At 47.6% G+C, this 18,327-nt stretch overlaps 1 protein-coding gene across 1 annotated transcript in view; it reads right to left on the reverse strand.

Moving 5' to 3' along the window:
* The window catches only part of LOC119178484 (Unconventional myosin ID), an 83,610-nt gene that overhangs the window by 45,135 nt on the left and 20,148 nt on the right, over positions 1 to 18,327 (reverse strand). Inside the window, exon 2 of the mRNA XM_037429694.2 lies at positions 1,042 to 1,250. Coding sequence (XP_037285591.2) covers positions 1,042 to 1,250 — 209 coding nt within the window. The remainder of the gene's footprint in view (positions 1 to 1,041; positions 1,251 to 18,327) is intronic.

Genomic DNA, 18,327 nt, shown 5'->3' on the forward strand with positions numbered 1-18,327 from the left:
GCCGTGCGCAATCACTTAACCCATATCCAAGTTCAAGTTTGATGATATCGAATCGCGTGCACCTTCACACACAAAAAAAAGGCACATGCTGCAAGTTGGCATGCACTACCACTGCCCCAAGGAGAATCAGTAAAACGTTAGGTATTTTTTGTTCATTATAGTCACGACAGTGTCATTTTAGTAGAGGAAGTTTTTCTACTTCAACATAAAAGTTTGTTTGTAATGTTGACCCAGGTCAAGTTTTTTTTCTTCCGTGGTAAAGTTGTTACCCCTCCTCTCATTTTTAACTGTTTGCCCGCATTATACGTTTCCCGGCTACTACGTTTTAGGGGGCAAAGCTCCTTAGGGTGCAGGTCGTTCCCTCCTCCGTTGGTATGTTCTCCTCCGTTTGTATGTAATATTTAAGTAGCCACCTCTAGTGAATGAATTGCTCACTAGATGGCATTATGTATATATGCCCTTGGAAATAATATGTTAAGAGGGCGTTAGTGGTTTTCATATAGTTGATGATTAAGGAGGATAGATGATCCTGTTGAACAAAAAATTCACAGCATATTCACGGAGCGAGTGATGATAAATGGGGCGAAGCATCCATCCATTTGTCTGTCCACTCGATGCGTGCGTGATAGGAGTGGACAGACGGACAAACAGACAGACGTACGGATGGACACTTCCTTCCACTCATCGTTTACTCCATGGATATGCTGTGATTATTTTTGTTTCTTTTCTCTTGGTCCCATTAAAAGACATAAAAAAGCTAGGGGTTCTTATATCTTTAGCTTTGAATAGTGTATGGGCTTTCTTCGATTTCCAGTTGAGCAGTACACTGCAAGCGTTCACAGCTGGTAGGAGTGTTCGTAAAGCCAGGGGGCAGCACACAGAGTTGGTGTCCCCCTCCCATGTGTTTTTTTTTTTTCTTTTTTGCCATGTCACGGAGCAGAAAACGACATTCAACCACATCTGCCTGCCTGCGTGCCCTCTTCAGATCAAGGTGATGCTTCCCTTGGAACAATACTTCCACCTATGCGCCTGTGTACGTACCAGAGATGACGATGCAAGTGTCGCGAGACTTGCGCTTCATCTCTTTGTAGGCGGCATCAGCGATCGCGAACACATGCGGGGGTCGCTCGAAGATCTCGCGTCCCTTGTAGTCGGCCACCTGGTCGGGGCCGTAGATGTTGAGCGTCCGATACGGGTTGACCGAGACGCACACCTCGCCGATGTACGTGTACACACGACCCGCATTGTACCTGCAGAAGCAATCAGAAGCACACAGTGATGCAGATAGGAATAGTGGAGTCATAAATCCCTCTCTTCAAGCTGAAGAGATGGGAAAATTTTTATCCCAGATACAAGACATTCACAAGATCTCCGTATATTGGGTGCTACTTTGACACAATTTTATAAGAGGATTTATGATTGGGTATATGTCAAAAGACAAATTAAAGCGTAACAGTAAAATACTGACGTGGTTGAAAGATTATAGGTCTCAGGACGCGGGCACCTGTCGGTCATTTTATCATCAAGAGAGCAAGCCTGCGATTGTTTTCATGCAGTTTGTTTTGTTTATTGGCTGACATGTCGTACTTGCATGGATAGTTGAACCATGCAGTAGCAAAGCCAGAATTTTTTTTTTCTGGGAGGGGGTGGGGCTCAACTATACCTTATGTGTGTTAATGCATTCTTTTGTATGTGTGCAGATACACATACACAAGCAAAGTAAAAAATTCCCGGGGAGATTGAACTCCCCGACCTCCCCCCCTCACCCGGCGATGCCCATGAGTTATTTATTTCACAGTTATTACTCGAGTGCCACCATTATTTCATAGTTATGAAGGCAGATTGCCATATACAATTTATACGACCAAATTCTAAATAGGGGGATGGCAGGCTGTTCTGAAAAAACTACCCTATCGGATGGGATACTGACATCAGTCACAATGATGACAAAAAGTTAAGCTGCCGATTTTTCGGGCATGTGGGTGCCATTCAAATACTTTCAGGGAGCCGTCGCAAGCTACATGGAGCCAATATATGGCAACGTGTGATGTTTCGGACGCTGAAACTCTTGGAAACCTCAAGTTTTTACTCAAATTGCACGTTTTAACAGAAGCTACAACAACTCCCGCGTCCTATGGCAGATTTCATAAGTTGGCTGTACCGCAGTGCCACGACGCTACGCCGTGAAACATACCGCAAATTTTGAAGGCACTGGGATACGTAAAGGTTGTGCACGGGGGTTTACCACTTTGAATTTCTCATTTATTTGTAAAGATTTCGCATTCTATTACCTTTCGGCACGGATACGCAACAGCCAGAATTCATTGTTATAATTGATATCACGCGGCAAGCGGGTATTAATTGCTCTAAGCGGATTATCACCATACGGAAAGACAAAAGTTGACAGTGCTGCAGCTTCCGACTGTTATAAACGATATATTGTTAAAACCGGTATCGTTTTAAGTAGGTTCGACTGCATTGCCATGTGTGCCTGACCACCCCAAAACAGCATGGAATCCTCCCGGCAGCGCCATTAGGTTCGAAGAATGGCACACTGTTTCGCGCTCAAGGTCGCGACACCCACGAACCACACGCGGTATGCGAGTGCGAAATCGCCGCATATCCTGCGTAAGTGCCGGCTGGATGGCATGCCGTTACTGCCCGGGCCGGCACGCTTTGCGAATGTGTGTCAACACCATTCGGCAAGCGAAAATTGCGTAGCTGCACACCAAATGCGATAAAAGGCAAACGACACAAAGCGCGAGATGAGATGATGGCCACGTACGGACGATGGAGCAGTGGTGTAGTGGCACGACTTTCCGAACGTTCAGCCGCAAGACAGAACGATTCACTTCTGCATACTTTCGCGCAACTGTAAATAATTTAGCACTAGCGGGAAAAAAAGCTGCGATGAATCCTTTTTTTTTTTTATGAAAGGGAACACGCCCTGTGGCGGCTGCCTGCAGTATACTATGTACCAACAGCTAAAGGAAGAGGGAGCCTGAATCGCCCGCCACGAGTGTCCGCTTTTGGAGTCGATCATCTATTAGCAAACAAAATAACGAGTCATGCGTGTTGGACTGGTTGGACTAGAGATGCCGCTCGCGCTCCGGTCTTCCAACAGACGATGCCGCCGGAAGGGAACGCGCTCTCCTTAGCTGTCGGTTTTTGATGGCGCTGTAGGCAGCGCGCAGCTAGGCCACGCGCTCGCGAGTTCCCTTTCATAAAAAAGGACAGTGTACGCAGCCATACAGGTGATCTTATTGCGTGAAGTTGCCGTTACTCACACTGTTGTCAAAACGGTTGCTGCAGCAAACGCCGGCCGTAATGCTAAACAGAAACGTGCGCGGTGACCTCCATGAAGAAGTGGAGGGTGCGGGAGACAAGCTCCAGCTCCACCTCTCTCTCGTATTGGCCAAGTTCGAAAGGAAAATGAAATTGAAGCAATGATGTGCTTCTCAGAACAGCATGCCTTATGTCCCATGGCTTTAATTTAGGAACAGGAAGAAGAAAAAAAATCACAGGGTGCCTTATGCATCCAATGCATTCATTAAAGTGACTCGAAGACGAAATCATCGTCTTTTTCCTCTCAGTTGATGTCGATGCATTGATCCTGCGCCACCCTTCGAGTGATTTCTGCACAAAATTAACGGGGCCCTGCACTGCCTCCAAGATCGAAGGCACCTTACGTGGTTTTGCATTGCCTCCGTGATCGGACTACCTTTGACGAAGTTATGGTGCCTTGTTATAACGCCATCATGCAACATGACGTCAAAGTGACGTCACTGTGATGTCACTATGACACCAGTCACGTCACAAACTTTGGCAATCTGTGACGTCATCACGGAATGATTTTTTACAACAATCGTATCCGCCGACGGTATACATAGTTCGCGTTTGATGAATAACGCTTCCGCCTTAGAACACCTCGTGAAATTTAACGCCGCAACCCTACCTTGAGCAATACCGATACAGGTAGGACTGAGTAAAAGAATGAGCTCCCTATCAAATTACTGGGGGGGGGGGGGGGGGGTCTATTCGAAGTTAATCCCTCGCAGGGCACAGCTGAATTTGCTGTCCGGCTAGTTCGTACAGGTACGTCAGTCCTACCGACGGCTCAAATACTCAGACAAGGCCGAAAAAACACAGGCTCAGACAAGCCCACACTCGTAACTGAGTTGCAAGAGTGCGCAATTTTCCGAGCCTGTCTTTCCTGGTCCCTGTCGGACCATTTGCGCCACAAATTGTACTTCAACCTCTCAACCCGCTAACAAGAACCAGTCGGAACATTGAAGAACCTTCGGCAACGTTCCACGCGACATCCTCGAAAACCAAAGATAATCCACATCCGGATCTTACCAGAGAACAGGCGCGAGATTGGCATCGAGTACAGACCAACACGTACTTTCACTTACAAAGAAACCACGTGTCACATAAATCCCACAATATAGAAGCGCAGCCCTCCGTGGTATGGCGAACGGCCAACTCTCGCCCACATTACGTGGGAATGCGAATCGCGGCCCCAAAACGTCAATTTTTCCCCTTTGGGGACAGCAGCTCGACCGAGGCTGTGGGAGACCGGGCTTGCTAGCAAAGATCGGGAAAGCCAGCTGACTTCGCTCGACCAAGTCCAGCGAGCCGCAAAGGCCAGTGGAGCCCTGCACTGAGGACCACACCCACTTGCCCAGATACCTTTTAGCGAATAAAAAGAACGTTTTTCATCGTCACATACGGCTGGTGTTACCAAAGCATGATCGAGTGGCAGCCAGCTTGAAAGTATGCTTGAAAAGACAAGTGTACAATCAACGAGCTCTACTGGTACTAAATTTGGAGGGCATAACGAAGGGAAAAAAAAGAGAGAGGGAGAAGTTATAGAGCTCGTAAGGAATGAGGAGACACATTGCGTATATTAAGCGTAACTTGGATAGACGCGAGAACAGCCATATATGGCGAAGAACACGAGAGGACAGCCGACATATTCCCTGCTGCAAAACAAGTAGGATGGATAACGCCGTTAGTGTTTTACAGGCTGGTAATAGACGCGTGGTAGAAGACAGAAGATTCGGTGATGCAATAATTAGCATGTTCCAAGTATAAGATTATTTGATAGCCAGTGTGTCCATAGCAACATACACCCTCTTCTAACACAAATAGGAGTTAGAATCAAGGTTGAGTTATGGAATATGGAGAACGAGAGATTATAAGTTCATGGAAAGCTCTCGATCCTCGTTATTCATTAATTTTATATTAAGTGATAGAGACTAGAAGTTGCCGGACCTTTAGGGGAACATCGGCTACTTCTTGTTACTTAGCAAAAAAAAAAGAAAAGAAAGAGGGGTATGTCACAAAATATTCAGTAGGACACAAAATGTGTAATACGATGCAATTCGTTAAACACTAAGCTTTGATAATGAGTTCAGGCATGAAAAACAAGTACACACGTGTATGCGCATAATCACATGACGCTCATTATTTTACACAGCATACAACTCGCCTCCAAATATATAAGTCGCATTGTGCCCCTTAATTGCGACTCTGTATACGCAGAGGTTGTTCCCATATAAAGCGTCGCGAACCTTGACATCATACCGGTACAGGTGTGCCACGCTCGTCGCCGCACACGCATTTGCAGCTCCTATCTTTCTTTCAATGAATCCGCGTCACTAAATCGCAGCTATCGCACGCTCATTGTCGGCTACGACGGACGCTGATTGCTTTGCCGCGCCTATATATCCTCCCGTGTACGCATGCATGAGCCTACCTACGCAAATGAAGACGGGAAATTAAAGCGTCTGCGGTGTGCCTTCACGTTGACGCCATTTAGCGCACACGCCCGAGAACCCACAGTCCCTTCCAAGTCGGCTGCATAGAGTTCTATCACTTTATATACAGACAGTTCGTGCCACGCCAGCTGTCGTTTACAACGCGAGTAATATAGCGCGTACTATAAATAACGTGCAAGGCCTGGCACGAGTGACACGCATAGGTCTCCAGTCCCGAAAGTGTACAATACTAATGTATAGCACGATGCACCTTTGCTAACTAAATGCGCGAAATAAAGCTGAGAAAATAAACGCAAGACCGCCTCAGATATGCATAGGCCAGAACCGCCAATAATCTGAGGTATAGACTCCGTGCAATTAGGGTTACCAAATGCTACCTTTAGGTTGAACACTGAGATATGAACACTGAGACAGAACATTGAGATATGCTACTTCAGGTAGCATATCTCAGGGTTTATATTTTGGGTTTCCAGCCCATAATTTAAAAATAGGTGATTGAAATTATTAATTAATTAGTATGGGGAGAAATAAAAAAATTGCCTGAGTACCTACAGGCTAGAGCGAGTAGTACACGTTTGGCTCAATTCGCCACTGAAGTGTCTTTCATTTACAAATTCTTTCTCAAGTTATGTGGGACACCCTGTATGTATATAAAAAACTCCCAAGCATTTCCCCGAGGGTGAACATATAGTTAAGCGCGAATGCACGGGGTGACGCTATGAGGGGGAGTAAAGTTAAAATCCGTTGGCATTCGCCAGGGAGTTAACGTAAACTCCCCCGTGTGATCACATTGCGATTCCCAGGAACCATTAGACCTTCTCGGGAAAGCTTGGTGAGTTTACGCGTATATGTGAGAGTAAATTCGCACTGCAATGATGTTTATGTGTGCGGCCCGCTTCACCCGCTTGCGCTCGGCATCGCGGGCCCTTCGCCGCGCTGCCTTGTCTTCAACCGGCGCGACATCTTCAACGGCGCGTGCAATGCTCGCATTCGATTGCGTTGTACTCGTTGTTGGAGGTATCGCTTTTGAGGTTGATGCCTGCGATGGATCCATACCTATGACGACTTGTCGATCTCGAGCAAGTCGTAGCTGCACAAGGAGTGGAGGGCGGAGCGCGCGCAATCACGTGGTGTGTGACGCCGCTGCGCCGTTGCTACAGACGCTCCTCTCCGCTCCTTGCGCCGTTGCTAGGAGAGAGGAGGAGGCGCACCACGGACGGCGGATTCAGGGTCGCTTATAAAGTGCATTCGCACTTAAACAAAATTGCCCGCAGCTTCCCTCGGGGGAACACTGAGGAGGATGCGGAGCATATAATTGGTTAACGGGGTGTTAAAGTGCGACTTACTTGGGTCGATGGCTAAATTGGTTAACGTGGTTGTGAAATGGGGTGTTAAATTGCGACTTATTTGGGTCGATGGCTAAATTGGTTAACGTGGTTGTAGAGGGGGTGTTAAATGAGTGAACACGTACACACGTATGCGAAAGGGCGGCGCTGGTCGAAGGGACGTCGATCATTGTGTTTGTGGATTCGCTGAAATTCATTTCACCGCGACCTTGGACGTCGACGCGCCGTACAAACCAACCGACGAGCGGCAACTGAGCGAGCGAGCGCCGACCTTGAGTATATATACAGCGCGACGGCGCATGCACTGTCAGCTGTCGAATGTTCGAGAAGGGGGAGAAGCGCAACGGCGCATGCGCGCGCGTCAGCTGCCGATGTTCTCGAAGCGCGACGGCGCATGCGCGCTACATTATACAGCTAGCGAATGTTCGTGAAGAGGAGAAGCGCACGCGGTGTGTAGAGGAGGAAGGGTGCACAGATGGTGGAGGAGTGAAGCGCGCGCTGTGTGTAGAGGAGGAAGGGATGCACAGATGGCGGAAGAAGGAGGAGGAAGCTTGCGGACGGCGCCGCACTACAAGCCTCGAGTATTAGATGCTCCGCATCTAGAAAAAAAAAACGCAAGGAACTTGGCGCTCCAAGGGGCCTTAACACTATAACTCTTCAACATGGCATCATGCGTGCTTATATGGCACAGCCAAGAAATGACCAATGGCTGTGCGTGAGCGAGTAAAGCTTACAGAACGCGGCCATTCATAAGCGAAATAGGACAGTGGCGCAGACGGAAGTGAGTGCCGTCAGCGGCTCGTTTCGTTGAGGCCAGAAAAGTCAACAGCATTCCACCAAAGTTATGAAGTGGAACGGTTGACGGGTCACAAGCGTATACCGTTAACCCTATGGAGAAAAGAAATAAAAGAGCGTATAACGACCCATGAAAATTGGGGTTATCCCTACAATGGGTTTATCCACGCATTAGGGTAAGTGTACTTGCATGAAGTTCCACTCCCTGTTTATGCTTCTCAATTACTAATATGGCATTATGTTAATGAACGTACTGCATCGACTCTGGAAACATTGGTAAAATGCACTGCGTAATGTCAGAGTCATTTCAATCTGTTTTAGAAAAGTATTGAACCATTTATTTATTTACTTATTTATTTATTTATTTATTGATACTGCAGTCTCAAGCAGAGACTATAGCAGGTGTGAAACATTGATACATGTTATTCAAGAAAAGGCACAATACGCTACAAATCCTCTTTTATTTTCGCAAAAGAGTTTACCTTTTGTTTAGAGAGTATCTATATCGTGACGCCATGCTGTATAAGGAGGTCACGTGCAAAGTGGACAGCCGTACCTTTATGGCACTCATTACTGCACACTGCATGCCATCCGCTAAGCTAATCATTGAGAGACCCCATGCAGAGCCATGGGCTGCATGTAGCAGTTTGGTGCACGCAAAAAATAAACATCAGCGCTGTACGACGCGGACAAAGAGAGAAGGACGCAGGATACGCCATCCTGTAGTAACAACTCATTTATTTAGAGGAAGAATATGCTTCTATACACCACACATGCTGCGGTGTGCGCGCTATATTTCCCCGGGTAATAAACTTATTTGTCCGACAATGCAGCGGGAGGCATGCTTACACAGTCATCAGCTGAACGTCCTATAGCGTTATGGCTTCAGAAGAGCCACACCGTGCAATGCAAAAAGATATTCGAGTTCACTGCAAGCAATCTGCGTGCATAGTATCCTGCTCTCCTGCGGGAAAAGTTATGCTGTCCAAACATGCGAGTGCCTCAACAAACATTCCTGGGTGAGGAACATGATAAAGTTCAAAGACGTCGGTCATATCCTGTCGTTGAATGCAGAAATTGCAGAAATCAGAGGCACAGCGATAAGACAGGTGTCGACTGATTAAGCGTGCCTCATATAGCACTGCCTAACAAAGAATTTCATCCGCCGTTAACTGTATACTGCGCAATAAGAGTACGCACGCGGCATAATGTCTTGTAGATATATGAGAACATGTTCTTCCGGGAAATAAGCGACCAGCCCATCGCGTATTCTGCGCGGCCCCGAATTCTTCGTTATTTTTAAAAAACGATAGTCTTTCTTGGGGGCTTTCCACGCAAAAATTTTGGAGTGTCTGTCTGCCTGTCCAATTGTCTGTTTGTCCACCCTTAACGGTACCGAGCACTTTAAACGGCACCAGAGGATATCCCAAACGGCCGACCCCATCCGCAGCGCCCACCAATGTTGCTCAAGCTTCAACGTTCACACTTGTGCGACTGTCAATAAAAAAGCAATTATCGCGCATATCTGAGGCACCATAACAACACGTATATATTCTGTATGCGCGTATTTTACTAGAAAAAGCATACATAAGTTATTCTAAGGACCGTAGCGCTTATCACGCAGCGCTGACCATGCAACACTTGCACGAAAAGGGCAGTATTTCCAACGCTTTGCTAAGACGACACGGTGGCGGCACCTACCCGTCGCCTTGCATTCTACACCTTCTCACCTCTGAGACGGGCGCGTACGCTCATCTCAGAGCCGCGCGTTTCGTTTTCCAAGATAACTGCTAGATGGCGCCCGTGTCTCACGTGTGACGTAACATGGTGCGCTCGTTCGCCTCCGCTGCACGCTCACCAATTTTCTTGCGCAGAACATAAAATGAACGTTTTGTTCAATCTCTCCAGACGCAAGACTATCGTCTTTCGACGACATTTGCAATTTAACATGCAGATACGGGGCCAATTTTTATACAGCGGATTTCTTTAGCTGCTCCGGATCAGTTCTGCAGATCTGGAGTTAGTTTAACGGGAACCCAACACTTGATTGATTAAACACGCGGATGGTTAGCTCCACCTTCGCCACGACGTGAAATCAAACCCACCGCACTGGGCGATCACACGTGCGCATGGTGCACGCGAAATAAAAAAAAAAAATTGTTCCCACTTGCGTGCAGAGTGCATCACGGCTGCTCTAACGCCGGCTACACAGGGTGTTTCAAGAAATGTGTTCATTATGCTTGAAAATTCGAGAAAATGCGATATTTGCTCGCTGCCTTCACAATTGCTTTTCTGCAGCGGCAGGCATTTTAACATGGTTGAAAATATCATTTGGGAGAGTAATTGGGAAGCTTAAACTAATATAATTACGCCACAATAACGAATACAGATCACCTTTCTATATATGAAAGCTGCGGTAGGTTTCTCGCATGAAGAATTACAATTCTCCCATTTGACAACCGCGCAACTCTGCTAATTAAAAAGTTGATTTAAGTTTATTAGCGACTGTCCCAAATGAAATCTTGAACCATCTCAAGATGCATGCCTCTTTACAGAAAAAGGCACTTGTGAAGACAGCTAAGAAATATCTCATTTGCCTGATTTTTTTTAAAAGGATTTTGGCACATTGCTTCATACACCCTGTATATACGTATATACGCAACTTGGCATGGCGAATGAAGCGACGTTTGCGTCCGGAGGAAGGAAGCCTCGATCGAGGAAGCGTGCACCACCGCAATGACACAGCTCGTGTTACGAAATCCATCAGATACGTCAAAGGAGAGGTACCGGAAGCTGCCACGACGGCAGGAAGTTTGAAACCCACACAGGTACACACGTGAAATTGAGCGGCCACAGCGATCGCGGCGTAGCGCAACGTAGTGAAAAGTCCGATTAACTGAGATAATTCATTGCTGCTCGGCTTAGGTAGACAGAACACTGAAAACGAACGACCTTTCAAAGCCGACTGCGAGCTGCGGCAATACTTCCGGTCCTTTACGAGATGATGTTGTTGCGGCCTCACCAAGTATATAGCTGGCACAAAATGCGTACGCACGCCTCCACCTTTCCACTTCTTCGAGGCACAGTCATACGTGCGCGGTTGCATCTATATCATCCCAGCTCGCTGCGCTATCAAAGGCTTCTCGAGAGACGCGCCCCAGAAAAAAGCCGGGACTGGCCGATTAGCGAAACGGTTTCGAGATCGTGCAGGACGGAGCGGCCAAATTCTGCAGTCCTTCCGCATGCGGCCGGACTGCTTCGCGCTATTCGAAGAAACACAAAAGCGTCAGAAAAAAAAAACCCTCTTCCGTCTTATGCACAGCGCACGCTTTGTTTAGTATAGTCACGCACCGATGATTACATGGAGATTACGGTCCGTCGATAGTTACAGCCGTAACGTGGTCAACGGTCGAGACGCGGTTTGCGTATACGTAACACTAAAGACTTACGACACGCCATTGTATACGGTAGCCGCCTCCGTTTCTACAGCGTGCACGCAGGCCCATTTGCCTGTTGTGCGTTACCTCATCATAAGTGACCGTCAGCGTTGGCCACAGAGTTTTAGGGGCGAGACTCCTTAAAGCGGCACCCGTTCGTCCCTCGTAGTCGTCGTAGTGTGTAACCAGTCTTCCGTTTTGAACTGCAAGGTGGTGCCGGTATGGGAGATTTCTCCTGTGCATTGTTGAACAATAAAAAATTCGCAGCGTGCGCGTTAGCTAAAAGCCGAATTCTTCTGTCTCTCATTCCCCATTAGCAGCCATTGGCATGTACATTGAGCACTATCCGACAAAAAAGGGTTGCTACGTTATTTCATTTCATTTCTTTTATTGCATCCTTGAAAGCCCGAGGGCATTACATAAGGGGGGGGGCAACAAATACGCTGCGAGGGTGTACAATTCAATGTGATCAACTTATCATAAACAATACAGTTCTAAATACGCATATGGAAGCTTGGTCCAGAATTACAACAAAAACTAATCAAACAATGAAAAAAAAACTTTTGACTGAGAAAATGAACACAAACAATATGACAAAAAAAGTTGTACATACAGTACGCTAGTGGGATATATCAACAGCCATGGGTTATTGGGTGAAATCAAAGTGGGATTCCAGTTTTGCGCGGAATGATGTGCGGTCAGGTGTGGCAACAATGGATTCGGGGAGGCGATTCCAAAGTGTAATTGCTTGGGGGGAAAAGGATTCGTTCATTGCAGATGTACGGCCGTTGATTGGTGCAATGGGGATAGAATGGTTGATGCGAGAAGAAGTTCTGTTAGGAGGCTGTAAAAGTTCGTGTCTTGATTTCGGGCGGAAAAAGAAACTGTGCAGGAGGCATAGGCGTGAGATCAGGCGGTGTGACGCGAGAGATGGTATTTGTATTGATTGCTTTAGGGCGGTGGCGCTGATTTCTCTGAAGAACTGTGAAGTTATAAAGCGGTGAGGTTATAAAGCGGCAGTTTTGGACTGATTCTAGTTCGTTAGCGAGATATGCCTGGGATGGATTCCAAATGGACGATGCGTATTCGAGCTTTGGGCGAACGTATGTTAAGTATGCTAGTTTTTTAACGTCAGGAGATGCTGATTTCAGATACTCGCTGGGCGTAACCTCCAAGGTTTTAGAAAGGTTTAGCGAACGTTGGGCCTCAGTGCCGTGAATACAGTGAACTAGTATATACCATGAACTCGAGGTGGTTAAAGGTGGGAAGTGGACCCGAAGCGCAAGCCGTAAGAAAGTGTGCGTGTGCCACCTCTCGTTTAGTCCTTGGAATGTCCGCTGGATGACGGGGCTTCTATATGGGGAATATATGATGAAAAGATGCGAGATGGTGGTACTTGGAGTGTTGAATAGATGGACGAACGGACACACAGACAGATGCATGGATGGACGCATGAATGGACACAGGGGCGGATGCATAAACGAACGCAGGGACGGGCGCACGAACAGACGCATGGACGGTCACACAGACGGACGCATGGACGGACGAATGCTTCGCCCCACTATCCATCATTCACCCCGTGGATATGCTGCCATTTTTTTTTTTCGCGACAGCTCATGGGCGGGCGTAATGCTGAATTTGAAGTCTCCCATAAATACCGACCGGATATGAAAAGCACGGGACGCGTGACGTATTATTGGGCGCGCGCGTCTCTCTGAGTGTGTGTGCGTGTGTTTTAATTACAGAGGACAAGGGCGTTCTTTGTTACTAAGTGCCGTATTCAACAGCGACATTAAGTACTGTTGGTGAAGCTTTGATTGATATGTGGGGTTTAGCGTCCCAAAACCACCATGATTATGAGAGACGCTGAAGTGGAGGGCTCCGGAAATTTCCACCACCCATAGGCTTTTTTAACGTGAACCAAAATCTGAGCACACAAGCCTACAGCGTTTCCGCCTCCATTGGAAGTGCAGCCGCCGCAGTCGGGATTCGATCCCGCAACCTGAGGGTCATCAGCCGAATATCTTAGCCACTATGGTGGCTAAGGTACCCACCGCGGTGGTCTATAGACCACTGCAGCGGGGTTGTTGGCGCTTTTGCGCTTGATGTGATGCAAAAAACAAAATCCAGTTGAGAACCATGGACGAAACACTGCTAAGTTGCCAAACTGTAGCAGAAGCAGCTGGAACGAAAGCGGGAACGGTGTTTTTTTTTTTTCCTCGAAGCGGAAATGCGGGCTCTGAAACACATTAGACTGATGGAGTTAAAACGTGACATGACCATAAACAGACGACACGTGTATCAATACCCAAGTGAGCAAGACCAATTTCTTCTCTGGTGGTGAACAGCTTAAAAAGTAAATTACAAGCGAAACACAAACCACATGCACATCGCACAGTTATTTCCTTGTTTTTCTCTTCACTCTTCTTTCGCCGGACTGATTTCCGCGGCTTCGCATATGCTGTTCGACGCGTCCCACTTTACTGCTGCTAGCTAGCGGCTGTTTTCCAGGCATTGGTTGAACTTAAAGACCAGGCTGAACTCCGAGATAATGATGATTATGACAATGATGATGATGATGATGGCAGCCATCTCCTTTGCAACGGATCGCCGTATAGTTTGGTGACAAAGACCAGCGTGATCGAGAAAAAAAACTAATTAAAAACGAAGCCATGTTGTACTCGAGGACCACACGTTTCAATTTTTCCAAACAGTCAGTGTTGCCCGGTAACATGAATAGCGGTCTCAAACTGCACTCCAAAAGTTATACCTAAGGCTAAATATGCTTTATATTCGCAGCGACTTCGAACACAGGCATGTAGCCACAAACGTCAACATAGGAACCTAAAAACACTATAAAGGCCTTCATTGTTTCATGTCCATGTATAAAAGTGACCTAATAGGAGCACAAAGAAAAGAATAGACACTTGCCCGAAATCCAGTGTCGAATCATGAGTTCGCGTGCCAACAGAGCTGTTGGCTACGCGAAAAAGAGGGCTTTATTTCAAGTGAAAATAATTTACAAAAGATTCCACCGAAACAACCGGATCGCAGTCCATGTGGCTGTAGTCACACATTGCAAGTTGTGGTTTACTTGGTGAGTATACAACGTCACTCTAGAAAACCAAATCGTAAATGACATTTTCAAACATGCTCATGTGAAAGAACAGAATAAATGTGACATATGTAGTTATTATCTCGGTATTCATATCCACGGTGATTAACAACTCCCAGGTAGAAGTTTCCTGAGCGATTGCGCCATATTTGGCACACATTTAATTAAGGTAGCGATAGCTTTACACATTTTCGCACCAACAAAGGACATTGTTTCATGCATTGCAGTAAACATTGTACACTATCGGTATATAGAATACGATTTAGTTGTTCCTCTTGTCGAGTGTGACCTCTGGGTTTCAATAAATTCCCGGAGCCACGGTCACGCTATAGCGAGTCCTAAAGCGTATCAGAGTCCTAAATAGAAAGCATCGGAAGGGCTGTCTTTCATTGCGCTTTGAAAGCGCGCGCAATCCATCACTTCCTCATCAGTCGTCCTTATCGGCAGTTACACACGTTGTCAGACACCCGCGCGCTTTCGGTGGCCCCGTAGCGATAACGAAAAGGTCGGGATGGCTACACGCGAGCGCTCCTGCGGAGCGTGCTCGCGACAAACACGGCGCCAAGCGTCGCCCAAAATACGACGCGATGGAGGCAGCCTATCTGGTCGGCGTGAAATTCCTCCCTGCTATCTCCAGGTGTTGTTGCGTCATCGTCGCCAATCAACTCAGTCAAATATCTGTGCGCTTGTACTGCACACGCGCAATCACGAACGATGCTTACTTCTAATTAGGTTGGGAAAGTAGCGAAGCGGGACGCCTTATATCACCGCACTCACTCTCGGATCGAACGTGACGTATCCATTTTTGCCAGATGATACCACACGTTCCAGTACTCGAGAAATCTAAACACGTATCAGTATATATGGAGTTTTAATATGTTTAGCGTCCCAAAACCGCCATATGATTACGAGAGGCACTGTAGTGGAGGGCTCCAAAAATTTCGACCACCTGGTGTTCTTTAACGTGCACCTATATCTGAGCGCAACGACCTACAACATTTTCGCCTCCTTCGAAAATGCAGCGGCCGCAGCCGGCATTCGATCCCGCGACCTGCGGGTCAGTAGCCGAGTGCCCTATAGCCACTAGACCACCCCGGCGGGGCTATATTGAGGTTGCTCGGGTTTTACACGGCGCAGGGACAATACGATTGCACGGTGTACACCAAAGCTGGGACAATCAGTGTTCCTCCACGTGCTTCATAAACAAATTCGAACAGCTGGCCCAGAGAACGTGTGTTGTCTATATTCTCGCTCATTATACTTGCCATGACATACAGCAGAGCCCAAAATGACACAGGACAACATCTGCGCATCCACTTCAGATTAGGGCGCCCACCTCCCCCCCTTACCCCTCAAAAAAAAAAAAAGCACAGTCACAGCGAAAGCTAGAAAAGCGGTCTTTCAGAGCCTCTACTAAACTCTTTCGTTAACTGCTACAAGCACACGGCTGGGAACTCATTACGCCATAAATGCCTGAAGTGGGTGCGCCACAGTTAATAGGTGATCAAGAACAATTTTTCTAATGGGTTGGAACATTGGACGACCCACTCGTTGCGCAATTCCCATTGTGTGACGCCTAGCTGTTCATTTGATGTTTTATAACGCTTAATTACTCATATTACCGCGATTCTTTCCCCGACATCTAGCCTGCCTAAGGCCAGTTTAGAATCGAGTTACAAGTACAGGCGTGCCTCAGTGGTAGAGTTCTGGCCTGGCACGCAGCGGACCCGGGTTCGAACCCCATTGTGTCATTATTATATTAATTTTAGTTTTTTTTCTTTCGATCACTGGTAACGGACACCAGCAGCGGCGGCGGACAACTACGGCGCCAGGCGTGACCCGAGTTCTGATCTCACAGCAGCCTTCGTCGTAAAAAAAGCACATCTGCCTACGCACATTCGAACTTAAATTCACGATTTTCGGGAAAGGGACGTCTGAACAACAACGCACCGCAGCAGACTGCGCCAGTGCGGCTGGACGGAGACGTCCAGAGTGGTGTGGCCATCACCTGAAGCCTTAGGTGGTACTATAGTCTTCCGAAGCCCCCTCTATTAACCCAGAATGGGTATAAAGTCATCATACCGTATGGTGAAGTAGCTCACTTTCGACGGGGACAAAGAGGATAAGGAGGACACCACAGTAGCTACTAAATTGCCCCGTTTGTCCCCGTTCAAAGTACCCTACTTCATCATACGGTATAACGAACAGTCCCCAACTAGACCAACTCTCAACCTCATGTAAACTCTAGTTTTACTTAATTCTCTGTCTCTTTCCAACAGGCATCATCGTCATCACAAGCGACATCAACATAAACGTAGATGCATGTTCACCGGGCCCCCGAAACATATCCGATAACTACATTTTGTACTTTGAGACAGGTGATTCCGATCCGGGCCTGCGAACTTGCAACTTTGGTCACACCGTTATCTGTACAGCCACGCAGTGGTTCTGTGCACTGTAATGAAGCAAACACGAGGACATTCGCCGGAAAGTGGCAATTGTTAGGAAAAGAACATTGGCACCATCTTCTGCGGTGATTTAATCCCCCCCACGCATGCTCGTAGTCAGCGGGGGGGGGGGGGGGCGCCTTCTAGCCATAAGATGAGGGTGGGCGCTAAGTCAACCTATGGAGGGGGGCGCTGTCAGTCCGACACATTGATATAATAGGGGCGGGTGGCGCTGAAACGAACCTTTGCCTCCCCTGACGGGAAACCCTACGCACGCCTATAGCGTAGACTCCCCTCCCCCCGAAATTCAAATGAAGCGGATTGTTTTGCCGAGAATAATGTCACGGGGTCGTGACGTGGCCGAAGACAGGAGACTTTGTGTTGGGATTTAACTGTTTATTTGGGCGAACCTGTGCCCGGTAAACAGAAAGTCTGATTACAGTAGCAGTCTTGGACTGATAGCAGGGAACGGAGCATCGGCCGTCGATAAACTATAGTATACTGACAAGCAGCGAAGCGCGTCGGCATTTATACCCTTGCCGTCGAATGTTCTAGCGTTATCGCTGGCGGTGGCGTAGGTTCCAGAATAATCTGTACAGTTCGCAGAGTAGGCGTGATCTTATTGAAATGATCTACTACAGTCCGGAACTTTCTCGAAAACTGCAGGCGCACTTTACGCTGAGAATTGTGTAGTGTTTTGGGACGATAACAAAACATGGGAAATGAAACGTGGCAATAATAAAAATTGAAAATTTTTCCATGCCTTCGACAATGCCCCCCCCCCCCCCCCTCCTTTAAAAAATATCCTGGTTACAGGCCTGATTCCTCGCTGCAGATACCTTGAGAGTGTCGCAGCATGTCGACCCGAGGAGGAGACCAACCGTGGCTCCTGCTGGCTAATCTCGCTACTGGAGATGACAATGAACGATCGAAGGCGTCGGGCGTAGAGCGGTTTAACGCACGCAACCTTCGCTACGGGCGCTCAACGGAGCGAAAACGTTTTCGACAGCGCCCGCCTCTGTTCGCCAGGGTCGTCGCGTCAGCGAATACGATCGAAATTCCCCTCCGAACAATGCAACGAGGCGCTTGATGCGTTGCAAGGCTTCTCTTTCACCTCGGCTTTTTGAAAGTCACGTGATGCAACCTTCGCGCGAAGAGAGGACAGCAGCCGGCGACACATTAACCTTGACATACTAGTCGTCGCCGCTATACGCGCACCTCCAATGCCACCAATGCGCCCATACATTATACCTATGTACTATAGAGCAAGTACATATGCACCAGCTCTCTTTCCTACCCTCTCTCTCTTTTTCTCTCTCTTTTATCCATGGTTTATACGCCTACGGTGAGCACAGCGCGGGGTGTTGTTACACGAGTATGCGTCCGACCTCACGGGCGACGCGC

This window comes from Rhipicephalus microplus, chromosome 1 (genome assembly GCF_043290135.1).
Source record: "Rhipicephalus microplus isolate Deutch F79 chromosome 1, USDA_Rmic, whole genome shotgun sequence".
Lineage (NCBI taxonomy): Eukaryota > Metazoa > Arthropoda > Arachnida > Ixodida > Ixodidae > Rhipicephalus > Rhipicephalus microplus.